The sequence below is a fragment of the Strix uralensis genome, chromosome 10 (genome assembly GCF_047716275.1).
Source record: "Strix uralensis isolate ZFMK-TIS-50842 chromosome 10, bStrUra1, whole genome shotgun sequence".
Classification (NCBI taxonomy): Eukaryota; Metazoa; Chordata; class Aves; order Strigiformes; family Strigidae; genus Strix; species Strix uralensis.
In genome coordinates, this window is record NC_133981.1 from 17,461,127 (window position 1) to 17,478,850 (window position 17,724).

A 17,724-nucleotide genomic window follows, 5' to 3' on the forward strand; every position below is an offset into this window, starting at 1 on the left:
GCTTGGCTGCTCAGCCCCAGCGGGACAGGTGCCCAAGGGAGCTCCCCTCGGCTCATGGGGGTCCTGCCTCATCACTGTGCACTTCTGGGGCTGGCCCCGTCCCACGGCTGCTCCCCCCCACCCCCGGAGGTCAGTCCCCGGAGGCAGGGACACCACGTCCCTCTGAAGGCAGTGGGCCACGGTGCATTCAGTCACGAACAGCCGCGTTGTGATGCCTAAATTGGAGGCGGAGGTGCTGGCAGGCGCTGGTGCCTCCCTGCCCTGCTCCAGCACCAGGCGTGGGGGCTGGAGGGCATGCCGGGCACTGAGGGGGGGGCTGCATGCCCCCCATACCACTGCTTCTCCCTTTGCCTGGGCGCCCAATGGCAGTGCCTTCCCCCAGGAAGGGGAGCTTTGACCCATCCACCATGTGGGGTGACCTGCAACCCCAGGACCCCATTAAAGCCTTGCCCCAGGAGGGGGCTCTGCTTTGGGCACCCCCCTGCAGCAGTAATCCCCAGGAGCAGGCAGAGGGGGACCCTGTGTCCCCACAGCACGCTCCTGGCTCTGCACAACAGCCGTTCTGCCGGAGGTACCGGCTGGGGCTGGCTCGGCTGCTGGCACTGGGGCAGCACTTCGCCGCAGCAGAGGGGGAGCGAGCCTGGCCGGAGCCGGGAGGCGGCTGTGCTGTGCGAACCGCAGGCGGGGCCCCCCTCTCGCCTGGGGCATCGCCCCTAGTCAGGAGGATGCGCTGCGAAGGGGATCGATGGGCTGGAAAGAAGCTGAGCTGCAGAAATGCACTTTATCGACCCATGGAGCCCACCTGCTGGGAAACAACCCCCCCGTTTATGGCCCAGAGCAGCAAAGCACTTTGCCGCGTCGCCAGTCAGGACAGGCGGGGAGGCAGCCGCAGGGCACCAGGTCTGTCTCCCCCCACCATCATCCTGGGGGGGGGAGAAACTGAGGCAGAGAGCTGCGGCTCTCAGGTCGTTTCGACCCACCCAGCTTCCTCTGCGGAGCTGGAGAGGGGATGCTGCAGCCTGGGACCCAGCCCTGCGCCCACTCTCCCGCCGAGCCTGGCACAGCGACTTGGCTCCTGGCTCCGGCTGCTCAGGACGAGCCCGGGGGGCTGCACCCCCCCTGCCCCGGACCCCTCGCTGCAGCCACTCCTGGGGCCGGGCCTCGCACGGTAAGGGCGTGCGACAGCCGGGCCACGGCCGCCACCTGGTGGCAAGGCCCGTGCAGTACAGCCGGCCCCGGGACCGAGGAGCCCCCCCCGCGTCCCCAGGCCAGTCCCCCCAGCAGCTGTCCCGCATGGGAGGCCGTGGAGCCCGGGCAGGGGTGGTTGGGGGTCGCCCCGAGGCAGACACCCCTCGAAGAGGAAGGCGATGGGGCAGAAGGGGAAGCAGGACTGACCCCAGCCCCCAAAATGCAGCCCCCCAGGAGCTAGCCCCAGTCCCCCCAGGCCTGGCCCAAGCAGGGGCAGGGGGGGCTGCTCTCCCTCCATGCTAAACCGCTCCTGTGCCCACCCGCCCAGCGGAAGAGGGCTCATGGCTCGGGCTATGCCGGGGGTGCTGAGCACACCCCACAGCCAAAGGCAGGGGCAGAGGCAGGGACAGCCCCTCACTGCTCATCTGGGCTCTGGAGAAGGGGACACGAGGGTGACACCCAAGACACAAGCGCAGGCAGACACTGATGAGCTGCAGAGGGAATCTCTGGGAGAGGAGGTGGCTCGCCCTGCCGCAGCCCTGGGCCAGGCCGAGTCCCGGTCCCGGTGCCAGGCAGGCTGGTGCTCTCCCCCTCAGGTCACCCCCCCAGGGGAGCGGCTGGCCGGCTCCCAGGCAGGACCTGAGAGCGGTTCTGGGGTCCTCTCCTGCCCCTGCGGCTTTGGCAGGGAGAGGAGGAGAGGTGGAAGTGGTCCTGCACCAGCCCATGTCCACGCCAGAGCTGTGAGAAAGACACCGGGAACAAGGCAGAGCACAGCGCAGGGAAGAAAGGAAGCAGGCGAGCGTGGAGGAGAGGCTCCGAGATGAAGTCTCATCAAGGAAGAAGCAGAACCACAGAAAGGACAAGTAGCATTGGCAACTTATTCTTCATTCACCCACCGAGAAACAGAAATAGGATCATTTTTGGATGTATTTCTTTTGGAAATGAGCCAAACTGGCAACTAGAATCAAAGTCTTCAAAAAGTCTATACAAAGATGTATCATACAAAATGTACAGGAAAGTTCTCTGAAAAAAAAAAAAAACAGACAGACAATACAACAAAAGGAGAGCAGAGACAGTGTGAAACCACAGCGAACAGGTCCTGCCCCTGCTCTGGAGGGCAGGAACGGCATCTGGACAACACGCTCCAAACACAAAATACATTACACTATATACAGGACCGTATAAAGATCAGCATCCCCTTTGGTCTAACCAGAGCTCTCCAGCATGAAGTTGGGGCAGTTCAAACAATCTGCTCATGGAAGTGTTACATGCTGAGAGGGAAACAAGTCCAAGGGAATGAAATGGTCAACTCTAAACCATAACCAGAATACAGCCAGGTCACCAAGGCTACAGCGTTTAACAGTCGGTTCTGGCTAACAAGTGCTTTGCAGGCCAGAGCACGTTACTCCATCTCCGTGAAGCGAGCGAACATGGCTTTCCGCACTGCGTCTTTGTACGAATCTGCAGTGGAGACACCGTAGGAGCTGCCCTTGGCTCCCAAGCCAGCCCCTCTCATTCGTACTTGGGCCTGCAAGGGAAGAGAGACACGCTTCAGCTCCGCAGCCAGAGACCACACCACCATGCAGGACACCACAGAACTCCCATCAGTCCTGCCGGCTTCCCCAGCTCCCGGGGGATCCCACGCAGCCCTGAACGCAGACACCGAGAGCACAGAAGGCACACAACAGCCCACGCTTGCTGGCTTCACCCCGCGCCGGCCCTGCCCCAGCAGCAGCCGAGATGCAAGCGCAGAGAACACGCCGTCGACAGCAGCCCCGGAGCGCAGCAAACCCCGGGAAGGCAACCGCTGAGGGAGGGGAGGGCGGCCCGGCAGCGGCGGGGCGCGCAGCCTTCGGCAGGAAGCACAGCCCTGCCCGTCCGAGTCCCAGCTCTGCCCCAGCTTTAGCCCCTGACAGGACAAAGCGGAGTGGGAGCTAACGAGAACAGAGGCGGCTCTGCTGTGAATGGCACAGCTTCCTCCACAGATCTTCAGCAGTGAGTGCTTCTGGATAAAAAAGGCGACACCAAACCTTGTCAAGGAAGCATCCATCTCTACTCACCTCAATGGGTGCTGTGATGCCCTGACATTTTCTTCCCAAGCCGGAGCCTTCCCTCCAGCCCATGGCCTGCAGCATCTTGTTGCCTATATTACTGTTGTCAAGGCCATCTTTGGTGGGCTGCTCATAATTACTGCAGGGAGAAGAGAGGAGTTAACTGAATTGCTCATTGCGTACGAAGCAATGGCTGAGGAGCTTTCAGATACATACACTGTGCCAGCGTCGTAGACCTTCTTGCGCTTCGGCTCGGGGGGCTCTGGGATGCCGTATTTCTCCCGCCGCTCGGCTGCTCTGTCTCTGTATTTCATCTGCATGAGGTAACCAGATTTAGCACCAATTTAAAGACACTTTTGTTCGTCTTTGAGCTATGGAAGTAAGCTGAACACCTGCTCTAATAGCAAGCTGTCCACTGCAGCCTGCTAGAACACAGCTTGACTTCAACACCACAGAAAGGAGAACCTCAAATGCAACACTCTGGAGACCTAAGAGCCTGCACTAGGGCAGGAGGAGCCCAGCCCCAACGCCTGCTGGATTGCCACTCAAAGGCCTCTGGTCCCCATCTGGCAGCCCTGAGCTGGAGGTGCAATGACCCTTCCCTGCTAAGCAGTAGCTGTGGGATAGGGGACACTTCTCTCCATGTAACAGGACAGCTCTGAACCTTGACCCAAGAAGGGGTTGGCTTACGAGGATTATCTCGAGTGATGTGTGTCAGGATAAGGAGAGCTCAACATATCATCTGTGCAGGTTTTCCATGAGCTACTCATCTGCTCATCTCAACACTGACCTCTCTCTCACGCAGCTCCAAGGCTTCAAGTTCCTGCTCTGAAAGCTTCGATCTCCTATAGATATCCATGTTTTGCTGAAACGAGAAAAGACTCCTGTTAACAACATGAAATGCACAACAGCTCTTTACCTAAGTAGCTGACTGCTGGGAGAGCAACAATCCACTTGCAACTATTTCTGCTTTAAGAGGAACAGTTTTCTGAACTGCAACACGTGTCATGGCTCTGGTTTATACGCTGAATTACAGCAATCGAGTACCTTCTCAACAGCACAGTACATCTACCTTGTGCAAGTCGGACAGCTGCTGGTGCCGAATCAGAGCGTCTTTGTTTGGGAACTGCCTTCTGCACAGCAGACAAGCCATCTTCTTCCAGTCAGTCAGCTTCTCTTCCTCATTCTCCATTCTCTCCAGTAAGTCCTCATCGTTATCGCTATCACCACTGTAGGCAGCCACAAGGCCACGCTGGAAAGGAAGGACAGCGTTAAGGGGAGTGCAACAGCGTCACCACAGTTCAGAAAGCCCAGAAAGGGAACAGACAGGCTGGAGATGTGTTTGTTGCACAGGAGGGGCATCACTCTCATTACTAAGGATGAAATGCAACTCAAAAGAACCACAGCTGCTGCAAGACTCAAGATCTCACTAGCCAAACAATAATTTGAGTGCAGTTTTCTTAGAAACCGCAAAACCTCAACTGAGCTCGAGGCTAGAAGAAATCACAGCTTTTCTCAGTGTACCCCAGTGACCCAGCCTACTGCACTCGCACAGGACCACTGTAACCACCGCAACCTTTTACAGACGATGCTGTAAAAATCCAGGTTGGAAAGCCAGTGTCTGCTAGACCTCCTCTAAAGTGTTTCATCAGCAACCACTGGGAATACCTCTGTCGGGTATCTCATACTCACCTTCAGCGGATTTTCATCGTCCCCATTTTTCATCACCTCTGGCAAGATCTGCTGTCTCTCAGACAGAGCTCCCTGGATGAGACAAGAACACCATGAGCACCAAGCTCCCTGCCACTCCACACCCCGCCGCACACTGTTGCCAGCACCTTCACCTTTTTCTCAAAGAGGGCAAAGCCTGCATCAGCAGCCGCCGACTCTTTCCGCTCCTCCTCTCTGGTGCTCAGTGGCTGGAAGCTATTCTTGAAGTTCTCTTTCTGCTTGTTCAAACTCTTTGCCCAGCGCTCCATGTCTTTAGCAATCTGAAAGGCAGAGTGGTTTGCTCAAGACAGCTCCCCTCCCCTCACAGCTATCAATCTCCTAGAACACAGATTCATCTTGCATACAGTTTCCAGAACAAGTCAGCCCACTACCTTTTATTTTTAAATCACAGAACACTGGATGTAGTGCAGCTGCTTCCCCGTATACAGTGTTCAAAGGTACCGCAGCTTGCTTGTTTTACTGTATGAACCCTTCTTATCAATCTAATCCTCTAAGTGACAGCTCAGTTATACTCCCACTGGTCCTGGCACGATTCCATATGCATTCCTCCTATGCAGAGCTTATTTCTGCACTGAAGCCTTGCCAACTCCACCTCTCCTTAACAAGTTGCAGGCATGCACCCCACCGAATAGCCTAGGATTTCCTTTGTCATGTAAAAGAAGAATCGTTATCCCATTCTACAGAAAATTTTAGCTCAGTTACAATCCCATTTTGTCTTTTACCTGTTGAGCTGTTTTACTCTTAGGCTTCTCTTTCTTCTCCTTGACTTCTTTGGTGGTGGTTGTGGTAGCTGTCTGTTGGTATGTGATACCTTCTGCAGCAGGCATGTAGGTCTCCTTTTCGCCATCCCAGTAAAGATACTGCTGGGTTAAGGCATTGTAGTAATACTGCCAGAAAGAAAAAGAGTCCGACAGTTAAACGCCTCATGCAAGCGAAGCGTCCAAGGGAGAACCCAGGCAAGCTGTCTGATTCAGACAACCACATCAAATGGGAAGGCATTCTGCAGAAGCCAAGCAAGTTCTGCAGACTCCGCAAAGGAGTCAAAAGGCATGAAGCAGCTGACGCCTCTGTCCCTAAACAGAGGCGTTCTGCTCAACAGCACTACGGAGAACCTTCTGCCTCTCCCAAGAGATGACCCACCAGAGCCCAGAGCTGGGTGCACTTTGCTGGGCACTCCGCAATGAAATAGCTCAACTACAGTGTCTGTGACAAGTGCTAATCTTATATGGGCCAAACTGGGAGGAAAATTAGGGAAAGGAGAGAAAAATGGAGGGCTATACTAGAGGCAAGTCATGTTGCCTGCTGCATTCAGTCCTTTGTACCCCTCAAAGTTAATTTCACTCATATGATGAGAGACAGGGAACTAATGGACCTTAACAGTTAACACACGTGGGGAGAACTTGTGATTACCTGGGAATTAGGATCATAGTAGAGCCCTGTTATAGGATCATAATAATATCCTGAAGACTCATCGTACTGGTAGGTGGAAGTGTCAGGGACAGCTGTAAAAAATTCAAGTGCAGGACATGGTCACTCCAGTTGAATTCAGACAGGTATCTTTCTACATTTCAGGAATATTCTGAGATAACTAGCAGCCATGAGGCAGACAAGCCTCAACCACCCATGCAGAGTACACTCTCCAGAGACAGCTTCACCACTGACATATGGTGACAATGCACTCGGGCAAAGCCAAGTCTCTCTCTTGCTATGCAGTGACAGATACCTGTCCCCAGGACCACCTGACTGCTTACCGTACTTGGTTCCGGGGACTACGCCAGTCGGGGGAGCCGTTTGTGCCTGAGTACTAGTGGTAGGTGGTGCTGATTGTGTCTGGAAAAAAAAAAAACCCAAACCAGGAACCTCAATTAGAAAATCTGTCCCTGAGGCGCAAGAAAAGAAGAACAGTGAGACAGGGCATGAGCAGCCCACACCACACGTACAACAGCTAGCTCCTCTTCACCAGTGCACTTAGCACTCACCTTTAACAAAGAACAAAACTATCACAGAGAAGAAATGGCAGATGACTTACGACCATGAGCACTGTGACTAACCCATGGACACTCAGCAGCTTTGCTGTACCACCCACTTTAAAGAACAAAGGCCACAGCAAAGCCAGATATCCCACGTAACCCTGACACTGAAAGCAAGAAGTAATTCAGCGCTGTAATTACCGGAGAGTCAGGTGAGTTTGTCTGCTGATTATATAACTGAGGACTCTGGGACACAACTGCTGCTGTGGTGGTAGTGACTGGAGCTCCTGCCAACAGAGAGCAATAATGGATAAGCCAGCTAATTTGTAAAACAGTACTTCATCCTAGGGCTAAAATTACTTTGTTTACAGTTTCAGATCCTAATTCCAGCTCCAGCAGCCAAACAAGGCAATAAACGTTCAAAAGGAGACAGATACACAGTGGGTATTTTCTACATAGACAAGGAATAGTTTCCTTTTCAGGAGGAAACATTCTGCTCCCAAAGTCAGTGATTCCTGACAGCTGCTAGCACTGAAGATTTGTCTAGAGCTGCTTACACTTCTTGTGAGCTCAAGGCTTTTGCCAATAGTCTGCAATAGAGGCTGCTCTCTCATCTCACAGATTAGAGGACCTGCTTGAAGGAACCTGTTACGGTTCTCTAGTAACACACACTCATGCAGAAATACTGAGAGCAGAACGAGCCAAGTATCCCTTTACACAGCAGAATAAACATAAAAGCTAATGTAAAATACCACTATTGCAAAATTGTCATTACAAACAACTTCATCTCCCACATGTCGGAAGTACTACCTGATATGGTAGCTGTGTCTGTGTCCAACACTCCTCCTTGATTTTGGTAGTACTGCTGATAATCCTGGGAGTACTGCAAAGGGAAGTGGCAGCGCAAGATGAGCAGATACCCAAATTACAACCACCTACCAGTTAGAGCACAACTGCCACTACTAACCTGAGCATACTGTGTGTAGCCATCCTGTCCTGACTGGAGGTAGCTGTAGTCAAGGGTGCTGCCTTCTCCAGTCTGTGGCTGAAATGCAAGCAAGTGATTTTGGTCAGGGACAGGTAAATTACTGCATTTAAAAATTCCAACACTGCTTAGGCTCCAGCCTGTCAGAGCAGATCTGTCATAGTAGCTTTGGTCAGTTCAACCAAATGGCCAGCAGTGAAATTATACGCACTATGTTTTCATTTTCAGGAAAGCAGGACTATGAGCAACAGCGTTCAAATCATACCTGAGTGGATGACCACTGAGCTGCAGCAATGGCTGTACTTGCCACAGAGAAGGCGCTGACTCTATTACCATCTGGCAGAAGCAAGTCTCTGTAACCACAAAAATCATGCATCTGAGTAAATGCTGCTTTTTTCTGAAGTGTCTCCCTATACAAGAAGGTAAGAGTCTGCCCTTACGCGTGGATTTCTTGGCAGTTACAAACCATGCTGATTGTAATGAATGAGCCAAAGCACTGCCTGGCAAGTAAAGGAACTTTGAGTTCATTGTTGTACAGTCAACAAGAAGTCACTAGTCTCCAAGGAAACAAGCGTGCTGTGTACACAAGCAGTTATGATGTTATCTTCAGAGGACTGGAAATAGGGGTGGTAGGAAACACTGCTGTCACTCTCCTCACATAGTGAAGAGCAGGATGCATGCAACACAAGACACTTAAAGGAAGCAAACCTTTGGAGCGACAGTCATCTTAAAAGCCTGGGTGACACCAACTAATATCTAATATAAATGGCAAGGGCTGGTGGTGGTTGGAAAAAAAAAAGATCAACTGCTATTGCAACTCACTTTCTGGCACTCTTTGCAAAGTCAACACCAATTGTTTTGCCATCAATTTTTAATGGTGGCTGAAGACTCTGTAAAATCTGCAGCAGTTGAGAAGCATCCTACAACAAGAAATACTCATTATTATGAAAGGCAGGTTACTGAGGATTCAGAAGATCCCAAAGATCTCCAGCTTTTCACATACAGCCACTGAAAGCTGTAAGAACACCTCCATCTCCTCACAGTATGCACACTTAGAAGAGCACAATGGGACCAATCACAGCCCACATGCAAGTAATGGTTTCCCTGGGCCACTGATCTCAAACTTCTTTAAAATCTTAACGTTATGAAGCACGTATTTGCCCTAAACTACTTCAAAAGAGAGACCAGCAGAGACTGAGATCAGGGACCCATTTTCATCCAACAATAAACTGTTCCATCTTGTCTAAAGCAGGTCCAAACAGATCATGTTGCTGATCAAGTTTAGTAAACGCAGGAACAGCCTCTGCTGCCATTCAGGGACCCTGTGCCAGTATCTGACCTCCCTCACAGTTAAGAGGTTTTCCTTGTACTTCATTGCAATTTCCCAAGTTTCCATTTATGGCTGCTGCCTACATTCCTATCCCTGTGTAGCCTCAAGAAGAATCTGTCTCTGCTGTCCCTACGCCCTCCCACTGGATGCTGCTGAGAGCAGCAAGATCCGTCACCTCCCCCTTCTCAAGGTGGAAGAAGCCCAATTCTGTGGGTACCTTCTCCCACATTATATGCCCCAGTCCTTAATTTCTGAGATCAAAATATGATCACAGACCACTGTTTTTGTGATCCAAGTGTGAAACTAGCTTTCAATCCGCAACAGCACTCCTGCTACAAAAATAGCTTTCCAGTGTGCTCCCAACATCCTACCACCTTCTTTCCCAACTGCAGCTAATGATGAAAGGCTTTGACACACTGAGTGTCAATTAAACCTTGGTGAACTGGGGCGGTCCTTCAGAGCTCAAAGGCTCTAGAAGCACGTTAACAACCTGTTTCTCTCCCAACACATCAGTAAGACCCTCACCATGGCAGAAGACAGCTGCACAAACGCAAAGCCTCTATTTTGCTGAGTCTGCTTGTCTTTGATAAGACGAATATTATTGACTGCCAGAGACGCATACGGAGACAAGGCAGTCATGATGGATTCCACTACTGTGTGAGGAGCAATGTTTCGGAGAATGATGGCTGAGAAGAAAAGAAAGCATGACATTAGCTGTGCACGTAACGGCTTTCCAGAGTACTTCAAGTTCTTCAGCGGGCACTCAGAGGTACAGGAAGGGTTTTAGTACATGTGTTTACATTTCACATTATACAATAAGTCAAAGATAACTTACTATCACAGTAATAATCCACAGACTGAACGGCTTCTGCTGCTCCAGGTGGTACCTCCTGTTCTGAATCTTCGTAAGAAGAGGAAAATAGTTTAGTCACACTATAGCTCATTCACTCAAACTCAGCATTTCACAAGCCAGCCCAGGACCTACAGTGAACTTTGCTTCCAACACAGGACAGAAAGTTTCCCACAAAATCAAACACAGCCGAAGAGATCAATGTAACATACCAAATTTGTCTGCTCCACAGCGGAAGCATTTTAGCCTCCTTCTGAAGTTGTAAAGGCAGCACTAAGAGGAACAAGAGAAGCCTCATAAGAATCTGGGTAATTTGTATCAATGTTGCCATTTGCTGTGCAGTAACAAAAGCCATTCACACAAAGCAACAAAACAAAGCTAAACCCACCAGAATAATCGAGAACAGCAAAAGCCACCCTCGTCTGTATCACAGCTGCTTTTCAGAACACCCCAGCTACATTTTCCCTAGTCCTCCTGAATTATTTAGTTATTTTAACTGTGTGATCTTCAACTTACAATCTCAGGCATAGTAACTACTTTAAAAAGCACAATGTTAAAATGAAACACAGTCTGGAAAACAAGTTGTCTTTACAGACAAAAAGTGTAGTTAAAGCCTGACAAAACAGCCTAGTCTCCATCTTACTAAATCACCTCCACCTGGGGGCAGTGGGGGGTGTCAAGTGAGGAGCACACCACAGGACGCAGCAGACCAGCAGCAATTAGTCATCACCTAACCACTTCATATTCCAGTACAACTCACTGCCCAACCTCTGCACCTTCTGGGGTAACACCCATCACTCTGTCTATATAGTAACCAGAGCTACAAAACCTTTTCATTTCTACATCTTACTATTCTTACGATGTCATACAGACCCAGCAGTACGGGTCTGAATCACATATTGCTTTGTTCAAACCACTGAGAGCAGTGAAGCCTGACAAACTCCCTCCGATAAAAACATGCACTCTACCTTGTTGCAAAGCCAGTCCTCAAATTTAGGCCTGGGGTTGCTGTAGTGCATCGCAATCTGCTTCCCTTGAATCACCAGCTTTTTCTGCAAAAAAAGTGGTTTCAATTATTCCTGTATCGAGGCACACATGTCCATTTTCCCATGGCAGAGCACCCTTCGGAGGAATCAGTGCTCCTGAATTAAATGGACAACATATGGGGAGGATGTGGAGGACAACCACCGCCACCTACACCCTGCCCATCCAATCCTGCAGAGAGGAGGACGAGGGCAGTAAGAGAATGGGATGTGGAGCAAAGATAAACGGAATCAGGGAGTGTTGAAAAAGCTGCCAAACACTAAACGCTGACATGGAACCAGGAAGTGTCTCGAAGGAGACAAAGTCCTAACCTGCTGCATTCATGATTAACACATTTTTAGGAGTCTCTTTGCCCCCACATTTCTATTCACTTCTGGTATAGCACTGAGCGACTTTTTAAACATGTCCTTAGGTGACTGCTTCACTTCTTCCCCTACTCCAAATACCCCAGACCTTTTAACAACCACATATGGATTACTTTTCCAAGCACTTTCTTCAGAAGTGTCCCTCTGAAAATACAGTAATTCCTCCCAAAGGGACCCTGCTTAGACTTCTTGGAGGCTGGATTACAAGTGCCATCAACTGAAACGTAACTCAGAGTGGTTTCCTTTGACTAATGCATCAGTTCAATTGGAAGCCTGCACGAGAGGTTTGTGTTCTTCATTCTGGCAGGAGCTCTCCAAAATGAGTAACTAGACTGCAAGTGAAGCTTCTCCAGGGGTAGGAAAAGTTCATAATGCTTTCAGCATGTTCTCTCACTCTGACTTCAGAGTTAGGAATTTACATGTATTTAAGAAGCCTTGACTCTCAGCCTCACACTTTGCCAAGTGTGGGAATGCAGAATGCCCTCTCAAAATATGGCCATCAATATACTTTAGTCAAACAGGTGGAAGTACATCTGAGGGAGCGCTTATTAGAGGCCAAACCCCAGACATTTTAATAGAAGAACTAATTTTATAGCAGGTTGGCTTACTGCAGAGGTACCACAGAAGCGCCAGGACCGGTGGCTTTTCTGATAACAGGGTCTGACATAGATCTAGCATGTAGCATGAATAAGGCTCTCACATTCTGCACAACTGAATAGGGCAAAGCCATTTCTCCTACCGGCAGGAGGGAGGGTTGGAGGGCCCAGCACTCACTGGATATGCACACATAGAAACAAAGCTGCTGGCATTGTTGCAATACATCATTCTTTCATCTAACAGACAGCAACCGGGCTGCTGGGGAGATTCTACGTTTTCCCTACTACTAGGGTGGCTGGTTACTGGAGTGAATTTGAGTATGTTTCAATAAATTATGCATCAGTACAGCTTTGTATATATTAAAATTATCTTGTTTCTGAAAATATGCTCAGCATTAATTTGATATACATCCTCCTACTGTAACCACCAACCCTACAGAGCAGCACATCAGGAAAACAGAATTTGAATGCTGCTCTCTGGCTGGGGAACTCTCCCATGGTATGGGACACAAGAAACCCTATTCCAGCATAAGGCACACAACAACTTCCATCTGCTGGAACTAACTGCCTATGAATCCCATTACAGTGCCATTTCTTTACGTGTAACACCAACAGAGCAGAAGAGCATTCCTCATACTGCCCAGGAACCTCCACATCAAATACTCAGCTGTAAAAAAAGCTTGATACACATTGCTCACTTTGAAAGGATTTTTAAGTTCTGTTGTTAAAACAGATTATGAATATTCAAAAACAAGCAAAAGCAAATGAAGCTGTTTGCAGTGCAAAAGGAAAATCTCATTGGAAAAGAAACTAGAGGACTCATCGCATTTTGGCTCCTCATCAAGTCATACTCCAAAAAAGCCAAAATACACAGCATAACATATGCAAGAACTCACTTTCTATCAAATTTAGTTGGACTAAAATGCTTTTCCTCTAGAAAAGCTGGTTCTCCCTCTTTAACTGGAGGAACACACTATTGCCATGAACTGACACCTCTCCTGTAGGGTTAACACCAGTGTAATGCAGAGATCTGGTGCTTTCTCTGGCAGAAAAGGAAATGCCAGGTGGACCTCAGCTAGGATTTTCTAAGGACTACTTGCTAAACCTTCATGAGCCAATTAAATCAAAACCAAGTCATTTAAAACAATGGCACATTTTACCAGGAAGTGCTCAAAATACCCAATTTTCTCTCCAAATTTTACCTGGTATTTTGTCCTGCTGTTACAAATTTTAATATATACAAAGCTCTTATTCTTTTAAATCACTGTTATGGAACAAACCACTCCTTCCACCTTTATTTTTTTCCTTTTTTTTTTTTTTTTTTTAACTGTACAGACTTGTTCCATTTTCAGGAATATCTAGACTTGGTGAGTGAAGCAACCTGATTGGCTTCCATCCAGCTGGTAGCATCTTGAAAGTGATAAAACTCCACGAAGGCGAAACCACGGCTTACACCTAGAGACAGCATTCAGATATAGACGGGATACTTGTGTTAGTCAGTTCCTTTAAAACAGGTGAATCTCTCTCCAACTGCTTCATTACTTCATGACAAAGCAGCTTTACAAATGCGACGTCAACTGCTGGGATCTGCTCGTTATTTTGCCATGGCAAGGAACCAAGCTCCCTCAACTGGCTACATTTCACTTGATTTGAATCCATGTTTAAAGGTAACCATGCAACAGACTACATACTATTAAATGGGTTTATACTAGTATTACTTACCAATACCTGTTAACAAAACCCCCTGTAGACAGACTTCTTTTAACATGTTGACCAGCTATCTAAAAGTCTTCCAAAAAGCCACATTCCTTAGCCATGGCAAACCTTTTTTTTTTTTTTTTTATTGCATGTGCTTGCAGTTTGGGGACAATTCTGGATACTCTTTTGGGCTGGGGAAGAGGAAGGTGATGTCAAAAACTGGATTAAGAGCTCTCACCTGTCTTTCTTTTCATCAGCCTCACGTCTGCAGGCTGAGGACCTTCAAAGGACTCAATAAGTTCACGAATCTGCATGAGATTTTAATCAGACAGTTAAGTTTTCACATCTTGGCAGACAGCTGGGACAGTCACAGGAGCAACCTACCTTAGAGTACATGCAAGAGGTACACAGAAACATAACACATGCAACACTATCTCAAAGAAAACCTTTATGTAGCACCAGAGAACCCACACAGTCCTTTGCTATGCTAAACCAACTGTCATCTTCACTTAGGCCACAGAATCATTCAGAATCTGAATCCCTACAATCCTGTGTTTGCAGGCTTTTGTGCAAGATTTGGCAAATACTGTACTTGCTCCAAAGTTCTGATAACACTGCTTAGCATCCCTCCCCCTGCGTATCTAAATACCCCTGGGCTCCTAGCAAAGAAAAACATGAACTCTATACTGCGAGGCTCCATGATGTATGTATTCTTAAGCTTCACGCTATAGTTCTCATTCTCTTAACAGCTCTCCTTCTGTTTTTCAGAAGATAAAGTAGATTTGTAAAGAATATATTGTCAAAGAAAAAGCTAAAGAGACATCAGTTCTTCAGCCATAACAAAGCTACTTAAGTTGTGGCACAGGTTACATAAATTACTGTGAAGAAAAAGAAACACTTTTTAACAAATTTTTTAATGTCAGAGCAGAAAACAAAAGGTTTTTCACCAGCTCTTACAGAATTCAAACTACATTACATACAACAGGGCTGCCTCAGCAGACTCAAAACTGATCTAAAGCTGACTGTTTACATGCTGAAACTGACATCTTCACTATAAGTAGCTTTTTTTCATCAAAAAAGTGGAAAAAGCTGGAAAATATGTACAGTATCAGAAGTGTCAAAGTAATATTAGTTTTAAGAAAACAACTAGTAGCTACAAGTTGCATCATCTATGTTCTAAAGGTGAGTCCAGAATTAAACTGTCCCCTAAGTTATGCCACAGTTCTTTGCACAACTGTAGAGCTGCAACATTAGTATCTCAGAAACAAAAACTGTTCTAAAATGCTCTGTGTAATGTCTGACTGGGCTGTTTTATTTGGATGCAGGAGCCTACACTTTATCAAGCACTTATGAAAATATTAGATCAGTAAACGATGATTAGAAAGAACACTCAGTATCAGGAGGGTAGTGAATAATCAAGAAAAAAAAGAAAAAAATTCCATTGCAGAAATGATGTAAAAGGGTTCTCCGTGTTAGCAATCAATGCACAAAGATCTCAGAGCAGAGGTGGAGTCTGCCTGAAAACAAACTAGAATAGCTCCCCCCTGGCTCCTCAAATAACAGTTGTGGGCTTGTATCTTGGTAATCAAAATAATCCATCAAGGAAGAAAAAAATTTTAATAAAAAAAGAAAGCTCAAAGCTGATCGCCTTCAACATATTTCTATTAAAAAAGTTAGAAAACCATGTACCAAGCTCATTTGTACTTGCTCCGTCAGCTCCACAGCAGCCATTTTATGACTTCCACAGCTGTAGCACACAAAGCAGCTTTATGCAGGGCTGTACTCAGCTGAGGAGCTCTGACCCCCCCACCGGCCATGGCCTCAATAAAGACCCGGAAAAACTCAAGTACCTCCTCTCTGTCTCTCTCCCCCTCCCCTCTCCCAGAGGGGGGAGGTGGGGAGAGTGAAGAAAAAAAAAAAATCTAGCTATTCCCTGTTATATAGAAAAGCAGAAAAAAAGCAGGTAGTTTAAAACCTACTCTTATGGAAAGCATCCAAACATGCATGAAAAAAATACTATCCACAGATTGTTCCGTTTTTAAATAAACTGGTTAACATTCAAACTGACCTCTGTTACTTAACAGTTTAAATCCTTTTAGGATTCAAAATGGCAGTGCGACCAACACGTTAGAGGGGGCCACCATGATGCAGCTTTCAACAAAATGGCAGCAGCGACTACCACACAGACCTGCTGACACAAAGCCGCAGGCTTCCCGAGGTGCAGGAAAAGCAAAGCCCCTTTCTGGCTACTTACATCGTTCTCTGTAACCGTGATGGGAAGGCCACGTAACATGATGGTTTTACTTTCTTTCTCATCGTTAATGTCGTTCCTGTAGTCGTGCTCTCCATAGTCGCCATCGGAATGGTACCCATCTTCTGATTTGTCACTGTTCCTGCGCTCCCGCTCCCTCTGAGAAGCCAGCGCCCAGAATTAACCACCGCAATTTCCAGCGGCGTCCCCCCGCAATGCCAGAAAAACAAATCACAACAAAAACACGAACTCCCCATCTTTCTCAGGTTTGGCCCTGACGGCCTCAGGCAGAACACCAAGCGCAAACCCCCCCTCTCACCTTCGCCCTAGCAAACCCCCGGGATGCCAGCCCACCCACCGGCCCCAGGAGAGCTCGTATCGGGGCCCCGGGCCGGGGTGAGCTCACCAGCGCCCACCCCGGCCCCCTCCCTCCCCCCGGGGCGGCCGGAGCTGCCCACTGCGGCAGCTCCCACAGCTCCGGCCTGGCTCGCCCACCCCGCTCACCTCTGGGCTATCATAATCACGGCTATCGTAGTCTCTGTCATAGTCTCGGCTGTCGTAGTCTCGGCTGTCGCGACTATCATAGTCTCGGCAATCCCGGCTGTCGTAGTCTCGGCAGTCGTAGTCTCGGCTGTCACGGCTATCGTAGTCCCGGCAATCACGGCTATCGTAGTCCCGGCAGTCCCGGCTATCACGACTGTCGTAGTCCCGGCAGTCCCGGCTGTCACGACTGTCGTAGTCCCGGCTATCGTAGTCCCGGCAGTCTCTGCTATCGCGGCTGTCATAGTCTCGGCTGTCGTAGTCCCGGCTATCATAGTCGCGGTAGTCATCATAGCGGTCACCGCGGCGCTCCTCACTGGACCTCTTATAGTCAGAGTCCCTGCGCCGGCTCCGGGACTCCCGCTCATCACGGTCCTCCCTCTCCACGATGGAGCCGTAGCGGCCGCTCCGCTCCGTCCTGCTCACGCTGTGGGGCACACCGAGCCGAGCTCACAACGAGAAGAACCCGCAGCGACCCCCACCATCGCCCACCCCGCGGAGCCGCCCGCCCGCCCCCTCCCCTCTCTCCATCCCTCCCCTCTCCCCTCGCCCTCCCACCCCCACTCACCGCTTGTCCGAGCCCATGACGCCGTCCACAATCCGCAAGCACTCAGCGCAGCGCTAACCGCCACCAAAGGGCGCCGAACACACGCGCGCGCAACCCCTCACTCCCTCGCCACAAAATGGCGCCGAGGTGACTGGCCGTCTTCTACCCAGCAGGCACCGCGCCCGCCGCCTGGAAGTTTCCGAGCGGTGCGCAGGCGCAGCAGCGGCCGCCGGCCGCGGGGCTCGCCGGGAGCGGTAGTGCGGGGGGCGGGCGGCGCCTCAGCCGCCCGGGGCCGGAGCGAGGCCCCGGCTGGGGGTGTGCCCCCTTCCCGGTGCTGCTCTGGGCGTCCGTGGGGTCGCAGGGTGCTTTGGGCCGGAAGGGACCTGCAAAGAACAACCGGTGCAACCCCTCTGCCGTGGGCTGGGACATGTTCAACTACATCAGGCTGCTCAAAGCCCTGTCCAGCTGACCTGGAGCACCTTCGGGATGGGGCATCCACAGCTTCCCTGGGCAACCTGGTCCAGAGTCTCACCACACTCATCACAAGACTTTTTTTTCTTTATGTCCAATCCAAACCT

General features: G+C 49.5%; 1 protein-coding gene across 1 annotated transcript; it reads right to left on the bottom strand.

The window, feature by feature from the left end:
- Positions 1–2,097: 2,097 nt before the first annotated feature.
- On the bottom strand, positions 2,098–17,326 carry RBM5 (RNA binding motif protein 5). Its single transcript, XM_074879419.1, has 24 exons — positions 17,168–17,326; positions 16,564–17,026; positions 16,063–16,218; positions 14,047–14,116; positions 13,492–13,565; positions 11,074–11,157; positions 10,318–10,378; positions 10,091–10,156; positions 9,781–9,941; positions 8,748–8,845; positions 8,191–8,278; positions 7,908–7,985; positions 7,751–7,823; positions 7,142–7,227; positions 6,722–6,800; positions 6,381–6,472; positions 5,693–5,857; positions 5,084–5,230; positions 4,932–5,003; positions 4,312–4,491; positions 4,030–4,104; positions 3,456–3,553; positions 3,249–3,378; positions 2,098–2,716 (listed from the first exon to the last, which is right to left on the bottom strand). The coding sequence occupies exons 1-24, from the start codon at positions 17,182–17,184 to the stop codon at positions 2,591–2,593; spliced, it is 2,739 nt and encodes a 912-aa protein (XP_074735520.1). The 5' UTR covers positions 17,185–17,326; the 3' UTR covers positions 2,098–2,590.
- Positions 17,327–17,724: the final 398 nt, after the last annotated feature.